Raw genomic sequence first — 15,690 nt, 5'->3', positions numbered from 1 at the left:
GCTGTCGGGTTGGAGAAGCCAGAAAAGAAGAAACGCCCCTTCCAGAGACGGTTCGGGTCTGCGGGCAGAGGGCGTGGGCAGGCCTCGGGACAGCAGCAAAACCAGCAGCAGCAGTTCCGTAAACCCTTCCAGAAACGCCAGAAGGGTAGAGGGGGCCAGCAGTCCGCTACTGCTACCAAGGGCCCGGCCGGGTCGCGGCCCTGAGCATTTACTTCCCCTGCAACCGTTACCCACTCCAGTGGGGGGAAGCATTCCATTTTTTCCGGCAGAGTGGAGAAAAATTACTCAGGACAAGTGGGTGCTGAATATTATTTGCAATGGATACAGTCTTCGATTCATCAGGCCTCCTCCAGCGATTCCGCCGGTAAGCTCGCGGTATCAACTGCGAAAGCTCCAGGCGGAGGCAGACATCCTGTTACGGAAAAAGGCGGTGGAAGACGTACCTCTGTCTCAAAGGGGAAGAGGTCTTTACTCTCGTTTCTTCCTGGTTCGCAAGAAGGACAAGAACGAGTTCAGGCCCATTCTGGAATTGCGGCAAGCAAACAAATGGATTCGCAGAGAGAAGTTTCGCATGCTGTTATTGCATCAGATTTACCCTCAGCTGCAACAGGAAGGCTGGCTCTGTGCCATAGACCTACAAGATGCGTACTTCCATGTGCCCATTGCACGGAAACACAGGAAGTTCCTGCGATTCCAAGTCGGCGCCAATCATTATCAATACACAGTACTGCCATTCGGGCTAAAGTCTGCTCCAAGGACCTTCTCGAAGTGCATGGCAGTGGTAGCGGCGCACCTGCAAAGGAACAAGGTGTTTGTCTACCCTTACCTGGACGACTGGTTGATCAAGGCCTCATCTTTTTCGGAAGCGCAGGCGCATTTCCGGAGGACGTGCGTCCTCTTGAACAAGCTGGGGTTACACGTCAACATGTCCAAATCTGTCCCGACTCCGGTCCAGTGCATACAGTACTTGGGGGCCTCCATCGATACACGGTCAGCAAGCGTGTCTCCTTCGGAGGAGAGGCGGTTATCGCTCCTTCGGAAGGCTCAGGACCTCATGGCCGCTCCATCGGCGACAGTGAGGAAGGTGTCTTCGCTGCTAGGGTCGATGGCCTCCTGTATCTTCCTCACGCCGCACGCACGGCTGCACATGAGACCACTGCAGGAGTGCTTGGAGGATCAATGGGATCGGAGAACAGGTTCTTGGGACGACAAGATCCGGCTGTCTCTACATGCTCTTCAGTCTCTGAAATGGTGGTGTTCGGCGGAGAATCTCCTCAAGGGGGTTCCCTTCCACAAGGACATTCCTGAGACGACTATCGTGACGGTTGCGTCTCTCCAAGGTTGGGGAGCGCACTCCGGAGACTTACAGATACAAGGAAAGTGGTCTCCGTTGGAGTCGACGTACCACATCAATTTCCTGGCACTCAGAGCCGTGTACCTGGCATTGAAGGCCTTCCATCCGTCCTTCCAGACCAACTCGTTGCTGATACAGACGGACAATACAACCACGATGTATTACCTCAACAAGCAAGGGGGGTCGAGATCGCGCACTCTGTCGCAGGAGGCGCAGGCCATCTGGCGCTGGCTTCTGGCCCGCGGACTGATGATCACGGCCACACATCTGCCGGGGGTGCAGAATATTCAGGCGGACACGCTGAGCAGGCTGCTTCAGGAGAACCACAAATGGGTCATAAACAACGAGGTACTAGGAGAAGTCTTCGCAAGGTGGGGGACTCCAGACGTAGATCTGTTCGCCACCGCCGAAAACAGCAAATGGCGAGACTTCGCATCCAGGTACTACCAAAAGGGGACGCTGGGGAATGCGCTATGGATCGACTGATCGAACAGCTTTCTGTACGCTTTTCCACCCATTCCCCTGATTCCGGCAGTGCTCATCAAGCTGTCCAGGTCCGGGGCGCGGATGATCCTGATTGCCCCGGAATGGCCCAGGCAGTGGTGGTTCACGGACCTGCTTCACCGGTCTCTCCTTCCTCACATGCGGCTGCCGTGCAGGCCGGACCTTCTCACGAAGTTCGGGGGGCGGATGGTGCATCCCAACCTCTGGTCTTTGAGTTTGGCGTTATGCTCCTGAGATAGTGCAATATGGCCATTTGAATCTACCAGAAGATTGTATGGGCATACTGAAGGAGGCTAACCGTCCTTCCACTAGGACTTCCTATGCTTACAAGTGGAAGAGATTCTGCATCTGGTGCAAATCCAAGAACTTTGACCCGACAACCTGTAAGGAAGATGTCATCCTTCCATATCTTTTACATTTGGCACAGTCTGGCCTTAATTTCCACTCCATTAAAGTTCATCTCGCTGCTTTGACTGCTTACAGGAAATGCCCTTCACAGACTTCCTTCTTTCAGATCCCTGTGGTCAAGGATTTTATGGAAGGCTTGAAGAAGGTGTTCCCTCCGGTCAGACTTCCCTCGCCTTCCTGGGAATTGAATGTGGTGCTGTCCAGATTGATGAAGGAGCCTTTTGAACCTATTCACAAGGCTTCGTTGCAGCACCTGTCCTGGAAGGCGGCGTTCCTAGTGGCCATTACATCGGCCCGCAGGGTGAGTGAACTTCAGGCGTTGTGTTGCCGAGAACCTTATACTGTATTTCATGCTGCTAAGGTTGTTATGCGTACTCACCCTAAATTTCTTCCTAAGGTTATATCTGATTTTCATGTCAACCAGACCATAACTTTACCTATGTTTTTTCAGAGTCCTTCTTCTCCAGCGGAACGGTCTCTTCATTCCCTGGACGTTAGGAGGGTGTTGAAGTTTTATCTTGATAAGACCAAAGATATTCGTAGGTCAGACCAATTGTTTATCAATTATGGATCAGTCAGGACCGGTCTTGCTACCTCCAAACAGTCCATCTCTCGGTGGATTGTGTCCTGTATACAGTTGTGTTACCAAAAGGCTAATAAGACCTTAGGGGGTAAACCTAAGGCTCATTCCACCAGGGGCAAAGCTGCCACGACTGCTTTGCTGCGTAATGTTCCGATTGCAGAAATCTGCAAGGCGGCCACTTGGAAGTCGGTCCATACCTTTGCTGCGTATTACTGTCTGGACGTGGATGCCAGGGCAGATGCTCAGGTTGGGCAGGCTTCGCTGCGAAATTTTGTCGCACAGTAGTGGTATTATTTTGTAATCTTCTCCACCGCCGTTTTTTGTGGGGATGGGCTTGCCATTCTATTCACTAGATTATGACTATACACAGAGATCCCCTACTACAGAAGGAGTAGTTTATTTTCTGTAACTCCAGTTCTGTAGTAGGGGTATCTCTGTTATAGTCATAAGCGCCCGCCCTCCTCCCGGGTGGAGAGATGAATATTCATGTAAGGAATGCTACAGGTCTGGCGTGCTACGCCTTCAAAAAGAACTGAAAGTAAAAGGGACCTGCTGTGCATTCTGGGATACTGGAAAAGTTCTGGAAAGTTTTCTTAAAGGCACAGTATCCTGTTCTGAGCCACATAATGGCAGCCTATGGGGCTTGTCTGTCCATTCCTTCCTCTCTATCATTCCAGAGGCTTTTGCTGGAAGAGGCAGGTTTTTCTCTATGGAAAAAGCTGGACAGGCAGTGCTGTTGGTGGTTGCTGGTGGAATTCTTTCTAGTTGAAGTACTGGACAGTGTAGCCTGTGGATATAGGCTGCATTATCTGTCTTTGAAATTCTCTCTTAAGTGTAGATGCAGGTCTGCATGGCTTGACAATTTAAGAGATTATTTTTATTGCTCCGTGGTCCGCGCACATGGGCGGGACTATTCACTAGATTATGACTATAACAGAGATACCCCTACTACAGAACTGGAGTTACAGAAAAGAAACTACTCCTTCCTTTTCAAGGATTTCATTGCAGACTATAATCTGATACAGATTTCGATGGGTTGATCAGGTATCGTGGTTTGCATCATGGCAATATAGAATATTCGTTAAAGTTAAAAGCTTTAGAAAAATGTCCATGCTGCATGTGGGGACCAAGAACACTATTTATATATACACACACTCGCGCGCACACACACACTAGTTATAGTTATCTCAAGTAACTGTAACTTATGCTGTAAGGTAGTTATAACTCACACCTCCGCCATGCACATTTTTCTCATCATTAATTTCATTGCACATGTTACAGTGGTATTATCAATAACATAATAGATGTCTTGAGTGATGTAATATGTGGGGTAATTAGCAGTGCCTGATGAAGGCAAGAGTAATAGTTACCCTAGGGCATGGGTTATAGTTGCTCGAGATAAGTATAACTGGTGAATTTCAGTGATTTCTTTTTAGTTAAAACGTTGTTGTCACAGGAATTTTCACCTAACTATAATTTGCATTAACCTTTGTTTCTTTTCAGTACATTTCTAGTTTTTTTTTCGTGTAAAGTAATATTTTATCACCATACATAAATCCAACCACTCCCCCGCTGTGCGGTCTGGCCCTGCATCCAACCCCTAGCACAGAGCCTGCTCCCTGTTGGGAGAGGGGAGGGGGTTATGCAGCCTTCCTCCCCAAGACACTATTGGCCCCAAGGGACCCAAATCCCAGGCCAAATACTTTAACATTAACATGGGCCCGTCCCAACAAATATGTGTCCCAAAGACCCCATCCCCCAGGGCCATATTTTAATTTAAGCCCTTCCACGAGCCACAAGAGGCCCCATGGATTCCATCCCTGGGGCCATATTTTAATTATAGGAGAGAAGGGTGCTTGGCACCCTCCCTGAGCCTCAAGAGTCCCCGGAGATCCCATCCCCGGGCTTAATACCGTACTATTTGGGGAGAGGGGCGCATTGCCCTTCTCCAAAAGTCCACATGGGCCCATGGGACCTTATACACCAGGGCAGTATTTTACTTAAAGAGGCAGGGCCCCACTCCCATGCCTTAAATGGCCCCAGGGGCCACATCTCCCGGGCCAATAACTTTTAAATTAGGAGAGGGAGGTGTGGCCCCCTTTCCCAACCCTATTGTTGTACCGAGTTCCCCATCCCTCAGAGACCTCTCTTAATTATAGGTGGGTGCCCACAAAAAACACCCACAATTAGCAAGTTGGGGCTATCACGCGGGGAGCCCCAGGACCCCCGGGGCCTAACTGGCCCCCAACATACTGCGGGAGCCAGCATTGCTCCCGCCCGGTTGTAGCAGCTGTTTATGCTTATTCCCACCGGGCTGGAGAGCAATATTTGTTTCCCTGCCCACAGGAGTGCAGGCAGAGAAACCGAAGTATGCTCCCACCCAGCGGAAGTATTTTTTAATCTACTGCAGAGCGAGAGTAGACTCGCCTTCCCTGCCCCCACTCCTGCAGACAGGAAAGGCATGATTGCTCCCACCCGGCAGGAGATTAAAAAATGCTCCCTCAAGGCAGGAGCAAACATATGTTTTGCTCCCTGCATTGTTGTGGGCAGGGAAACTACTCTGTCCTGGGGATGGGCTCGCCGGGACAGAGTAATGAAATTGGCCCCGCTGCATAGGGTCCCTGGGACCCCAAAAGGCTTAGAGAGGGGGTACTGCACTGCCCACCTTCCTTTAAATTTAAGTTCAGCTCTGGGGGATGAGGTCCCCAGGCATTTTAAGGCTCAGGAAGGGAGCTTCACGGCCCTCCTCCCGTCATTACTTTTCAGACTTGGGGAATGGGGTCCCCGGCGCAGCAATTGGCCCGGGGTGGGGTGACGCATGTCACCCCTACCCTTGAAATTAACAACCTGACCTGCGGTATGGGGTCCCCAGGGCCTTTAAATATAGATATATATTTGTTCAAAACATACCAAATTTTGTAATTTTATTGAGATTCCAATATGTATCCAATTCAGAATCAATAGGTTGTTTGTGTCCACGGAACATGTAGTCCCCTATGCCCAATAACCAATCATTTTCCAGTATTGGGTATATCCCAACTCCTATAAACCATTCAAGGTGTTAGCAGCAACATGATAGGCCTCATCGCCATCATATAAGATCTTCAAGCAGAAGGAAGGCAGCCAATGGACTTAGCAAGGTACAGAAGGGCTAGAAGAGAGAATACAGAACCACTAGTTGGTAGCATTGCTAGAAACAAATGAAGCAAATGTGTCCTCTCAAGAGAAATGATTTGCCATTCAGAAATAATACATTTTCTGGCCAAAAGCCTCAATCAGCTGGCCCTGAGCTACATTCCTTTCCTGCTGAGTAGCCTCCTGCATATTAATATTACTCAGTGCACGAATTCGTAAGAGTCCTCTGCATGAGTGCCAAGAGGACCAGTGAAATTATAGTTCAGCAAACTGGTATGATAAATTGATGGTCACTGGCAATAACATGCTGGACCTGGGAGGGCGTTCATCTTGCCTTAAATCCTTTCAGTTTGAATGACTGTGCTTTCTAAAACCATATTTTAATGGAAAGGCCAGAAGAGTGATTTCTGTGATATTTCTTTTAAGTGTATTATCCAAAATGTGAGAAATGTATGCATTACATAACAAGTACATTGTGAAAGCTTTTTGATTTTCTGTTATGTTATCTGGGTTTCGAATAATGTTATGTTTTCTGAAGGGTATGTTATGGAAAGTTATTTAGGATGTTATTTTGAGAAAATATGTGCTCTCTGTAGAAAATCATTTTGCCAATGTTTTTTACTACGGAAATGAAAAACCAATTGAGTAAGCATAATTAGGATATTTTTCAGTGGTTTAGAATCATTTTGACCAGAATTGAAGGATCACTCAATATAGATCCCTTTGATCAACAGAACAAAAATGTGCTATCTGAACAACAATAGAAAATGATCAGTTGTTCATCTGTGATTACATTTGTGACCTCGCTTACCACTACAAGGGCTAACCTCAGATAGACTTTTTCTGTGTGGCTGATAATAAAAAATGCCAAGACTTTGCATCCAGATACCAAGAAACCATACTCGGGTGGCATTCCATAAATGCATGTGTTTCAGCTACAACTGGATCTTTATCCTGACCTCTAGGATTATGTAATTTCCTTTGAGTACAGCAGACTCTTTCTCAAGTGAATTATCTTGAGATTTTGAAAGCTTGATAGGAGAGAAGACCAAGAATGAGTACCTATATGGAGGAAGCCAGCAGACTCACTATTCAGGCCAAAGGCCTGAAAGGTATGACCTAGTTGCTGAAAACCAGTTACAACTCTTTTTTGATTGCTGTGACTTTTGAGTCTGGAAGCTGCAGTGACCCTTACATGGAATATATGGAGAAGCCTAGGAAATCCATTATCCTGGAAATGCAATTTTCTTTTGTTTATTAGAAAGCCCAGCTCTTGTAAGAGTTAGATGGCTATCTATAGTACCAAATGCGAACATCGCAGTACTGGGCCATGAACAAAATTATCCAGATATATGATCATCCTCACCCATTGGGTCCTAATACGGGCCTCTTCAGGCGTTTTAAGTTTTGTGAAGCTCCGAAGGGTAAAGAATAGGCCAAAAAGGAGTACCTTGAACTCCTATATCTGAGCCTGCCAGACAAGTTGGAGAAACCACTGGTACAGACCAAAGACTGGTAACAAAAGATAGGCATCCTAAATTTCTAATCTGGCTATCGACTTGCCTTCACTGAGCAGGTCCCATAACAAGTGCACGCCTTATATTTTAAAATGCCTGTGTAGTTTAGTTTGCACTAATCTATAGGACCTGCTTGTTCGTGGACAACATAAACTTTGAATGAGGTACCTAGACTGATTCCAAGCACCCGCACAGGATATGCAGGCCTAGAGACGAGCTAGCTCACAGTGCCACCATAAGCCCCCTCCCCCCTTAACCCAACCACGGAGCAAATTGTTTCTGGCAACCTCTGAACATGACAACCCTGACCCCTCAGGGATTGTGGTAACAGATCAGAACCCATCCGCTCAGTCACTCATGCTCTTTGTTCTCAGGGAAGTATTCAGAGGATACACAATGGGAGTTTTCAATAGATTTATTGGACCATCGTTATTCTTGTGTAAAATACATGTGCTGTGATAATCAGTAGATCGAAGCAGATGAAAGTGATTACGAGCTTCAAAAGAGTAAATAGCATATACAGTTCCACCATGGTGCAAAGACAGTGTATCTATGCAGGCATATAAAACAAGGTAGTACTCCTACTAGGCAATCCCTACGCTGTGTATGTGTAAAGTGTATGTATGTGTAGAGCCAGGAATCCCTCCCCCCCCCCCCCCCCGCCCACCCCCCATGTGCTGATAAAACCCCATTATCTGCCGGGAGAGAATGTAGGCCCAGTCTTGGTCACAAATTGTACACCCCTCACGGAGATGTCAGGCAGCTGTTCTGCGAAGCCACAGCATGCAGGGACCCTCGGTGTCAGCTGAAGTGCCTTCTTTCGTACCCCCAGAAATGCTGCTTTATTTATAATAAAACGCATCCTTGTGATGTACACACAGATTAGCATTGTTGTGGGTATGTAGATAGCCCTGTTGCCCCGTGGATAAAGATAGAATGACATTTGTACATTATGCATAAATTGCCTTGTACTTAGTGTTCGAGGCATTATGATAGTGTTTTGCAAAGCCAGATGTGTAAACAAAAGTTGTTTCAGAGAAACTAATTCAACACTGTCACGCACAAAAATATGTGCAAAAGGTCACAGCAAATAATGTTATTGTACAGAAAAGAGGACCATGTAAGAAAACGGACCGTGTTGCTAAATGGGCCTAACTAGGGCACATTCTTATTGATTCATCACAGAATTTAACCCTTGTCTTTTTTCTTATTCAAGAAGATGTCCTTTAATAACTTCTAGATGAAGAGGTCTTTTTTTGAATGGCTTTTTGTCAAGTAAGTCTTTGATCTTATGATCTACAAATTCTTGTACTTCTGCTTAAAGCAGATGAGAACTGCCTTAGATCTTTTACGAAAGGCTAGCCAAAGAGCATACCCTTCGCAACTGTTCCTGCCTTACTTAGAAGCAGCTAACTCTCCCAACTTTGAACCAACTCTAAGAAGCATGGATCTTTTTATGAAAACTGCACAATTGGTATTTTTCCAGAGGCACAACGTACCTGTACCAGTACCTTACCAGTTTTGAAATACACGTGGTTCTTCGTGTGAGTGGACATGCATAAGTATAGTTACAATTGTATTTGTGATTTCTTTTCAAACTTAAGTGTTTCAATCGAGATCGTTATGCGAGGATGTATTTAGAAGAACTGTATTACACTACATAGTATTCTGATTTTTTTTTTTTTTTTTAGAGCTGGTCTTTGAAACAAAAATTAATGCAGAGCACACATATATAGTGGGACCTTCAGTCAACGGGCTTCATCCATGGGTCTTTTAAATTGCCATTCACGTTTTGCTCCCACCTACCATGGCATAGAGCATGGGGCAATGGGTCAGCCCACTTTTATCCATTGGCTCCCTTCACTTTGAGAGACTGCACAAAGCCTGTGCTCATTGTTTTCATCCCCCTAAAAATTGTTAATTTCTCTTCAGACAAAGCTGGTTCAAAGTATGTTTTTTATATTATTTTCTCTTTTTTATGTATTAACCTTTTGCCTGCACTGTGAATGCCCAGTTAAATGGTGATTTTTGCATTTTCGTTTTATACTACTGTTACAAAGTGTTTAAGGTCATTGCAACATTGCAGCTTACTGCATTATGAGTGCTTGGTTCAGCCACAATTTAATCTTGTCTCCTTCATAAACAGCAATAATAATAAAATGCTCAACACAAAATAATAGTTTATTTAAAAAATAAAAAAAAATAGTGAAGCAACAATATCAGCAAGTGTGAGGCCATATTTAGGGGTGGCATTTTTCTTTTTTGGCATAGGTGTGCAATAAAAATAAAATTCAAATAAAATTACACTAGCTTGCCAAGGCCAGCCATATTGGATTTGCAAGTGCTTGATTATAAAGTGTATACATTTATAAATGTGATGTATAAAAAAGATGAAATGTTTTTGTAAAGAGATTTCTTTGTAAATAAAACGTATTCCACTTTTTATTCAATAAGTGAAGTAAAATAATAATATCATGACCATCTTTTTCTGTCAAAAATAACGGTTCGTAATACAGAGAGATGGCAAGAAAATGTTGTGTTAAAAATTATGGATCACCATATCATCTTGTCTCATTCACAGGTGTGTAGGTGGAATGTATAATGGTATTCCGCGTGCATTTAGCATGCATGCCTTCTGAACGCCGTCATTAGAACGAACGCGTCTTTAGCACGCATTTTTTCCTGCGCGCAAGTCGTTATAACGACTTGCCTTAGGGGGGCACTGGATTTTGTAATATCTTCATTTACTATTCCAACTCCTGTCTGCGCAACAGTAGGGAAGGTGTTGGGCTTTAAATCCAACACCATTCCACCATTTTGCCCCCTGAAGCAAGTCGATGTAGCGACTTTCATGCTGAACGAATGCATGCTAAAGATGCGTTTGTTCTATTGCTGGCGCTGTGAAGGACGTTTCCCGTATAGTTAACAGAGGGGCTGTAGTTCTGTACTGCATGTCTCCAGTTTCTGCACACTTGTTTCCTTTTCTTTCTTCTAGACGCATTATTGTAATGTTTTCCTTTCTCTGAATCTATCCCTTTTTACTGTCTCCTCTCTTCAGGGAATCTGTCTTTTTCTTCTGTTCTGCCTATAATTTGCTTTCATCAGCTCCTTCTGATTACACTTTATTCTCACTGTCACTAAAAATGTGTGCATCTTTTTCTCTAATTTTTCTCTTTTTCCGCCTTGAATTCTCCCATCGTTTCGCATCTGACCTTTGTCTTTACCACCCCACTCTGCACTCAGTCCTCTTCCTTCTTTCTTTGCTGCATCCTCATCCCCTTTATGCATTTCCCTCTCTTCAGTTACCTTTTAATACCCATTGTTTATCACTCCTTCTCCCTCTATCCAGATATGCCACCCTCTTCGCTACGCATTTCTAGAATCCTTTGTGTTAAAGCATATTCATTCCTATGCTCTGTCCTCCTTGCATCCAGTTAATTATTCACTTTCCTCAGCTCCTCATTTTCGGTCTCTTGTTTATTGGCTTTCTCTTTGTGTACCCTTCTTTCTATGTCCTCTATGACCTTTCCTCCTACAATGCAGCATATTTCCCTCCATTTTCTGCATTTATCCTTCCCATCAACTTCATCTCTGTCCTGTGCCTTGCATTTCAGTCTATCCTCTCCGTAATATGTCTGTGTTTTGCTTTCTTTTTATTCATGCAGCCCTTGAATGCTACCCAGGCCTACGGGCCAAACCTGCAGTACATTGTATATTGGCGGCAGCGAAACACTGGGGAGAGCTGGAGTAACGTCACTGTGAAGAGCCCAAAGCATGTGGTCTGGCAGACACCTGTATATGTGCCATATGATATCAAGGTGCAGGCGAAGAATGACTTTGGGGCTGGTCCTGAACCGCAGCTGGTGATCGGGTATTCTGGTGAAGACTGTGAGTATCTATGGATCATGGTGTAGGGCAAGGCTTCAAAGGTAGCATGTTGAATATCTTTGCCTCTTCCAGAACTGCAAAACTTTTTAATCCTTTTGTGCTAAAAGTGTTCCACAGACCTATAACAGATTTATTTTGGATGAGTGCAGGAAGTATCCAGCGGTTTACTTTTGTATCTTTTCACCGAGGTTCAGTTGTCCCTTTCTGTTGAATCTCCTTCAAATAAAGAGCTTTGAATGAGATTCAAATGTGAATGGAAAATTTGTGCAGTAAATTAAAGGTAAGTGAGATGTTGTCAGCAAGCTGCTATCTGATAGAGACTTCTAGCCACAGATTCCTTACCTTAGAATTATCCCCAGGCATCGGATTGGATCCAGACCAGTAGGTGGCATCATCTCCACTGGAAGTGACATCCACGATGCCTATATAGGCACCACCTAGGTGCGCTGACGTTAGTTGTTTTCTTTCCACTCCACCCAGCGCAGATCTGGGAAGAGCTACCTCTTAGTCTCTTTTTGACAAAGCTTTTTTGACATTTTGTCAGTCTTTTTTGAGGTCATACCTCCTAGTATAGCAGGGATATCCTCCAAGAAGGCCAGCTTTAAGCGCTGTGAGGCCTGTCTCCGACAGATGTTGGGGACAGACCCGCATCGTGTTTGCCTGTGGTGTCTCAAGCGGGACCATGACCAGAAGGCCTATCCCAACTGCTGTGCCATGCATCCAGAGGCCTTGAGAGAGCGATCCCTCAAGCTCCTGGTGGCTCGGCGTGTGACAGTCGAGGTCCCAGGCAAGAAGAAGGTCCCAGGAGTTGTTGTCCCAGTCCAAGTCATCGAGTCATCCTGGTAAGTTTCGGAGCTACAAGAAGTAAAGGAAGTTGAAACGCTCTTCGACTTCAACTTATCCGTCGGCTGACAAGACAAGGGAGCGTCCCTCGAGGCCTGTCGTCGTGTTTGAACTACCACCTGGGCCGACTCCGCGACTTCCCGCATTTCTGGGAGCCGCGAGCAACCCCCACTCAAATACAGGAATGTTACGAGACCATGCGCCTCATATTTGAACTGCCCAATCCCACTGGTGCTTCTTTGGGCCCCATGGGTTCAGGAGGGGCCCCTACTGTATCATCTCCGGCGGCTTCAGTGCCAGTCGGGCGCCAAGAATCCAGAGATGGATCCGAATCGGCTATGGTTGAGATATGTCGACTTTCCCCGGTGCCAGTACCGAGGCCGACGCTCCTGGCACCGCTGGAGCCATCCCCATTCTCTTCCCTGACCCAGAGCCAAAGACACGTCGTCTAATGCCAGTTCTGCCGCCGACTGGAGCCATACCTTCCAGGCTGTAGCCCGAGCCCTATTCCTATGGGCTACAACTCGCAGAAGAATTGGAGGGGACACTGGACCCTGAGAAATACCAGCCATATAAATCCGTAGACCTGTGTGAGGATCCGGGTGATGCCAGTGTACTGGACACTTATCCAGATACTGGCATGTGTTCTCCCCCCTACCCTGGCTATGATGGAGGGAGCATCATGTGCAATGGTTGTGCGAAGGGGGGCTGAGTCCCTGGATCTTAGCTTGCCCTCAGGAACAATCAAGACTAATGTTGTGATGGAAGTGCTTCACCTGGAGTGTCCCCTTCCGAACCGCTTCTCCCATTTAATGAACCATTTACTGATGTGCTGTTTGGGACCTGGTCCACGCCAGTACAGGGGCTCCTGTGAGCAGGACTAGTGCATGCCCCCACTACCCCGCTCCTAGGGACCCCAAATTCCTTGCAAAACACATTACCCCGGAAAGCTTGGTTGTCCAAACTTCCACTTCTCATGTAAATCCTGATTCATTCCCAACTGCCCCTACGGATCAGTATTCCAAGAGGCTGGACAATTTTCGCAAGAAAATGTTTTCTTCCACCGACCGCATATTGCAGTCGGTGAACACAGCATGCCTTTTGGGCCGCTATTTCCACGCCCTGTGAGATACAGTTTTGCAGGTGCTGCCAACGGTCTTTCAGGCTGTTGCCAATGGGAGAGATGCAGCTAAGTTCACCATTCGCTGTGGACTAGACACCACTGACTCACTCGGCAGATCAGTTTTGTGGATAGTGGCCTTGCGACGCCACGCCTGGTTGAGGACTACTGGTTTTTCTGGGGATGTTCAGTCATCACTAATGGACATGCCCTTTGATGGATCCCATCTCTTCGTAGACAAGGGGATTCGGTGCTTGAGCACTTTAAGGACATTAGGGCTACGACCAGGACCTTGGCCCTTTCTTTGGCCCCTTGTCAACCTCAATCCACCTTTCGCAACCACGGAAGAGGCATAGGGCGGCGTCCTTACCCGCCCAGCCACCACAGCCTGCACACTTTCCAGCCTCTCCATGGTCTTGGATGTGGGACCTACCAGCCCTGTCGGCCAGTTGGCCAGTGGTTGGATCAGTTACCCCATGCCCCAGCAGCTGCAGCCTCCAAACCCTCCTAGTCTGCCTGTTTACCATCATTGGCACCCAGTGGGCAGCAGGATTCGCCCTCACCTGTCTCACTGACAGTCAATAGCATCGGGCAGGTGGGTATTGCAGATTGCCCAAAGGGGCGACTACTTCCCCTTCGAGACAACTCCTCCCTTCATGCCACCTACTTACGACTGACTAACAGACAACCACTTATCTCTTTTCTGCCAAGAAGTGACATCTATTTTGCCCACAGGAGCCATAGAGAGAGTGCTGAATCCAGCAGTATGTCTTGGTTGCTATTCCCACTACTTTTAGGTGCCCAAGAAGGATGAAGGCCTTCGTCCTATCCTCGACCTGAGCTGTCAAGGAGAAATTCATGATGCTCACTCTTGCTCAGATCCTGACTGCCCTAGATCTGGGAGACTGGATGGTAGTGTTGGACTTGCAGGACGCATATTCCTACATTCCCATCTGTCTGCCCATAGGCGTTACCTGCAGTTCACGGTGGGGCACAAGCACTTTCAGTTTGCGGTGCTCCCTTTTGGCCTCACAAGCGCCTCTTGGGTGTTCATCAAGGTGATGGCAGTGGTTAGAGCTCATCTGCAGATATCAGGGGTGCCAGTCTTCCTCTATCTCGACAACTGGCTGTTGAAAGTGGGCCTGAACTGTGAGTCCAGGATAGTCAGGCTATGATACCGATGTTTTAGCCTCTATCCTAGATTTCGGTGAGGGTGATTCTGAGAGTGCTGAACCTCATGGCCTACTGAATCCTGCATGTGACACATGCCCGTTGGCATATGGGAGCTCTGCAGTGGGACCTGCAGTTCCAGTGGGCACATCATCAGGTAAACTTTTTGACATGATCCAGATCTCAGAGGGAACTGCTAAGATCTGCAGTGGTGATTAATAAATAACGATTGAGTCAGCGGAAGTCCCCTCTTCCTTCCCCAACCAGGTCTCACATTGGTGACGGATGCATCACTCCTGGGATGGGGCGGCTATCTGGGAGAGGTGAAGATCAGAAGACTCTGGTCTCCGGCAGAATCTGTACTCCACATCAACCTGTTAGAGCTCCGAACGATCCGATTGACATTGAAAGCCTTTCTACTCTCCATTCAGGGAAGGCTAGTGCAGGTGTTCGTGGCTAACACCACCGCCACAAGCAGGGTGGGGTGGGGACGTGGACCCTTTGTCACGATGCCGTGCTTCTCTGGATGTCGCTGGAACATCAGGGCATTTCCATGGTGCTTCAACATCTGGCAGTTTCTCTGAATGCCAGAGCAGATTAACTCAGCCGACAATGCCTCGCGGATCACAAGTGGCATCTCCATCCGGAGGTGGTGCACAATCTCTTACAGCAGTGATGAGAGCCGTAGTTAGATCTGTTCACCATCGACGAGAACACGCTATATCAGCAGTTCTGCATACTGGCGTTTCCAAGGCAGGTCTCGCTCAGCGAGACGTTTCGTCTCAAGTGGAGTTCAGGCCTCCTGTACTCCTTTCCGCTGATACTTACTCCTGCCCAGTGTTCTCAATAAGATCAGGAACGACGAGGACCAAGTCACCCTAGTGGTGCCAGATTGGGCACGGAGAGTCTGGTATCCCGAGCTGTTGAGCCAAGCCATTGGTTCTCGAATCAGGTTGCCTCTTTGGGAGTATCCTCGGTCGCAGGTGAGGGTTCTCCACCCAAACTTGTCAATGCTCCACCCTCTTGCGTTGAGATTGAGCGGCGACAGTTGACAGCTTTCGACCTTCTTCCCAAAGTCTGCAACATTATCTTGACAGCCAGGTGGCCCCTCTACCAAGATGGTTTATGCCTGCTGGCGAGCAAAATTTGTGGCATGGTGTACAGAAAG

The 15,690-nt window shown here is 47.0% G+C and overlaps 1 protein-coding gene across 2 annotated transcripts in view; it reads left to right on the top strand.

Moving 5' to 3' along the window:
• The window catches only part of NFASC (neurofascin), a 1,241,670-nt gene that overhangs the window by 973,477 nt on the left and 252,503 nt on the right, over window positions 1-15,690 (top strand). For both annotated transcript variants that reach the window (XM_085627649.1, XM_085627634.1), the window contains exon 22: window positions 11,167-11,389. In XM_085627649.1, the coding sequence (XP_085483775.1) occupies window positions 11,167-11,389 (223 nt within the window). The remainder of the gene's footprint in view (window positions 1-11,166; window positions 11,390-15,690) is intronic.

Source organism: Triturus cristatus, chromosome 1_1 (assembly GCF_964204655.1).
Source record: "Triturus cristatus chromosome 1_1, aTriCri1.1, whole genome shotgun sequence".
NCBI lineage: Eukaryota > Metazoa > Chordata > Amphibia > Caudata > Salamandridae > Triturus > Triturus cristatus.
Note: the sequence above shows the minus strand (reverse complement) of the source record. Positions and strands in the feature narration are given on the sequence as shown.